Genomic DNA, 3865 nt, shown 5'->3' on the forward strand with positions numbered 1-3865 from the left:
TTGGTTCAGGTTGGATTATTCCAGATTAAAATATTCATTAAGAATGCTAAGGCCCATTACTTTCTGGAATATAGGGTTCCTCCTGTGACTTTATAAGATGAAAGCAAAGGAGAAGAACAAATTTTTCTCCAAATAAATTTGAACATAAACATAAACCGCAAATCCCTTCCCAGAAGCAAGCAGTGGAAGGAATTAATGGATGTACTGTTCAGTAATGCAAACTACTGGGACTTGGGGTGAGCCTTCTGGGGTCAGATAAAACAAATCTTCTGCTCTCTCAACTACAACTGCACTGGGTACATTATTGCTTGCTGAAGATCCTGCCCAGGGAGCTATTGCAGAGAAGCAGCCTGTTTGTATTCTGGCTGTTTGGAAAGCCTGGAGAGGAGACCACATGAAAAGCCTTTCAAGGTTTTCTCAGAGAACACAGAATGCACAGGATTGACAGGCTCTGGCCAAGCCTGGTACAACAGCTGGGAAGGAAATGTGCAGAGGAAGAACAGCAAAATGAGCCCTTTTTGATTTACGCATTTTAACTGTGTGTTACTGCTGCTCTTGTTTTTGGGAATGGAACTCAACTGACCGTGGAGCCAAGTAGGTACCCTTTATGCATTACCATTTTCTGAGCTGCTACTCTTTCATTTTCCCCCTTTGTAAATATTTTATTCCCCCTAAAATTTATGCAGACACTCATGTTTTTTCAGTCACTAATTTCACTTCCTATGTGTAATCTTTTGCATGGAACTACACAATTTTTATATAAAAATATTCTTATCTCACTTCTCAGTGTTGCCAAAGAACTTGAACTCCACAAGGGAAGTTCTGTCTGCTATCATTCTGAATTTCTTTGGGACATATATCTATCCACTTATCCAGGCTTCTTAATAAGATTTTAATAGTCATTGTTGGTTTCTAAAGTCACACTTGGACTGTCTAAAGGGAAATAAAGTGTCTGTGGAAGTTGGCATACAAGTTCCTAAGACTATCTCTTGTGTCAGAGTTAAAATACAACACTGATAGCAGAGAAGGGTAATGTACAAAAGCAAAAAATAGAATCTTACACAACATTTCTGTACTAGTTTAATCATACTAAGTTGTTCAGAGTTTGGATTCAACTGAACTGGTCAAACCAAGTTAATGTGTTCAATTTCTGTTGGGTGTCTGGGAGGGAGAGTAAAATAAAAAACAGTATTCATTTATGTCTTATGAATATGCAAGGCAATCCAGATAGAATTGTTATGTTTTGAAATTAAATTGCTGAGAAAGCAGAACAAGTGGACTCTTGGAGTGGCATTCATAAAAGTTCTCTTCTTGTTTGTAGGTGCATTGTAAAATCAAGGGTTCATTTACAAGCACAGGCTTCGGCAAAAGGAAGTTGGGATCCTATGAGATTAAATGTCATATTAAATATGCCCCCATACCCATTTCTGTCTTTAATTTGACCTTTTGGAAGAAGCAGAAACAAACAAAGACCACAAAAAGTGATTGTTAATGTTACAAATTAGTCGCGGATGGAGTACATGTGCGTTTTTGGTCACTCAGCAGACAGGCAAAACTTCAGTAAAATCAATCCTGTCCAAACCTTGCTTTTCCTTTCAGATATTTCAAAATCTTCTGACCCTCAAGTCATTGTGATGAAATCACAGAAACTGGAAGAAGGCAACAGCACTGGGAAAGCAGCTTGTTTGGCAAGGAACTCCCCTACAAAGAACATCAGCTTGGAGATGCCCTCTCAGGAGGTCGTCTATGAACAGGGCACATCCATTTTGACATCAGAGGGGTTGTACAATGCAATTAAAGTGGTCAGGCTGACAAAAGACACAGAGGTGACCTGCATGGCCAAATTCAACAACCGCGCCATAACAGCACAGCCAGGTACAGTTTGGTGGCACAGATGTCACTTATTCCTGGAGACAGTGGCCTGTGGGCTTTGTGTTCTCCTTCTGGACAGCACTGCCCCAGGCAGCCAGCAGAAATTAGAAAGATATTTGCGATTTCAGCAAGGAGAGCTGAAAGATGCTTCAAAGCATCTAAAAGAAATGGGTTTTCAACTATTTAATTACTTTCAGATACCTTTTTTGGGGAGAAGAGAGAAGACACAATCTATTTGTTCAAACTGTACATTTCCTTGTGATTGAATATTTTAGCCTAGAGCAGCAAACCTGCTGCAGCACAAGCTGGAACAGCCTTTCTAAAACCTAGAAAAAACTAAAGGTGGGGGGTGTTGTGAGGTGTTTTTACTAAATATGTTTTATATTTTGTGCCATTGTAGTTGTAGTCCTGAATGTCTTTCATACAGTAAAACCAAAACAAAGCAGGAATTTTTCTGTTTCCTGCAACTGCATGGAGAAATTGCCTCTTCAAATTAATTTTGGAGTTAATGACTGATCACCTGAGCCCCAACTTTCCTTAAGTTCCTAGAGAAAATGCCACCTGAACATACTTTAAATCCTGTATAAAAGGTGGATATAGTTTAAAAATGCCTTTTCATTATCACGCTACAGAGGAGGAGGCTGAAGAACCAGTAACAGGGGCCAGTGTCAGGATTTGCAGCAGCACAGCCTCCTCAGCACAAGGTGAGTTACCCAAAAAGAATAATGAAGTTACATTGCTCTCTGGGGGACAACAGCATGGAAATGTATTTTCTCCAGGGCAGAGGACTCAGGACACAACACGTTCAGCAGACACAAGCTGCTGTTCCAAGCTTGCTCCTGCAGTTACACACAAGCCCCAGGAAGCAAAAAGCAACAGGGACAGATCCTGGGCTCCCCTGTTGCTGCCATGTTCTCTCTCGCCTGTTCCTTTGCTGCTCTTCCTTTCCCTGAAACTGCCACCTGTGCATTTCCCACTTTCTGCCAAGGTCACAACACCAAAACCTAGACCATGATCTCTCCCCTCTTTTCTGGTCACTGAGCAGACCCTGAAGAGCAGAGAGTGAACATGCTGTCCATGGCTGTGCTGGGTTTGAGAGTTTTGCTGGCAAAGAGCATCGCCTTCAATATCCTCATGAGTATCAAATTGGTTCTTTTCTGAGGTAAGTGAGCTCACAGCGATCAAACACTGGTTCAGAGGCTAAATTTCATTAAATGTACTTCAAATTTCTCTTTGCTCTTCCAGACATGGGGAATGAAGCCCAAGGAGAGCAGGAAAGAATGTGAACCAGCAGCACAAGGGGGTGGAACAAGCAGGGGCAGAGCTGCTGGCAGACACCACCCAGGACACAAGGCAGCACCTTCCCCTGAAGACACTGAACACTCTTCACTCCTGCCTGGCCAGCTGATTTACACTGAAGAGTTTCAAGTGCTTTTGCTCTTTCCTCTCCTCTGACAACTGAGGAGAGTGGATTTCTCCTCATCCTCCTGCTAAGCAGATCTCCCCACTCTTCTGGCATTTGCACACAAGTGTCCAACCTGCTTCAACAGCTTTGGAAACTCCAGGGCTCACTCTAGATAGATGGCCTTTTAAAAGCACCTTTCCAGGCTTGCTGTGTTTCTGCCTGTGGAACTGGAGTAGCACTGCTGAGGCAATTCAAGCCCAGTAGCTGCCATTTGTAGCTTTGCATTTAGATAGATTTAATAACAAAAAATGTGAATTGCAATTAAGAAGAGCTCTGTAGAATCTGGAGTGATTTCATTCAACTAGATATTGTTCATTTCTTGATTAAGCCTTTATTTCCTCTGTCAAATGTATTACATGTGAATTTTAGGTTCTTGTAGTAGTGACAAAAATAAAGATGTACTGGGACAAAATGCTATGTGTTTTATGTGATTTTTCCTTCTGAAACTGGGATGGAGATTGCTGAAAGTCAATTCTCCTAAAGCCCACTGGGATGAGAAACACAGCTTTGATATTGTAGATTTCCTGT

At 41.6% G+C, this 3865-nt stretch overlaps 1 gene segment (V, D, J or C); it reads left to right on the forward strand.

Annotated features, from left to right (window-relative positions):
* Window positions 1-560: 560 nt before the first annotated feature.
* LOC120498819 lies at window positions 561-3707 on the forward strand (the record flags this gene model as incomplete). The annotated part of the segment is given in 5 exon segments: window positions 561-594; window positions 1600-1875; window positions 2505-2576; window positions 2918-3034; window positions 3118-3707. Coding segments are annotated over 4 exon segments (498 nt in total), but the record flags the coding sequence as incomplete, so codon positions are not given.
* Window positions 3708-3865: the final 158 nt, after the last annotated feature.

The sequence above is a fragment of the Passer montanus genome, unplaced genomic scaffold (genome assembly GCF_014805655.1).
Source record: "Passer montanus isolate IOZ18808 unplaced genomic scaffold, ASM1480565v1 scaffold1506, whole genome shotgun sequence".
In the NCBI taxonomy this organism is placed as follows: Eukaryota; Metazoa; Chordata; class Aves; order Passeriformes; family Passeridae; genus Passer; species Passer montanus.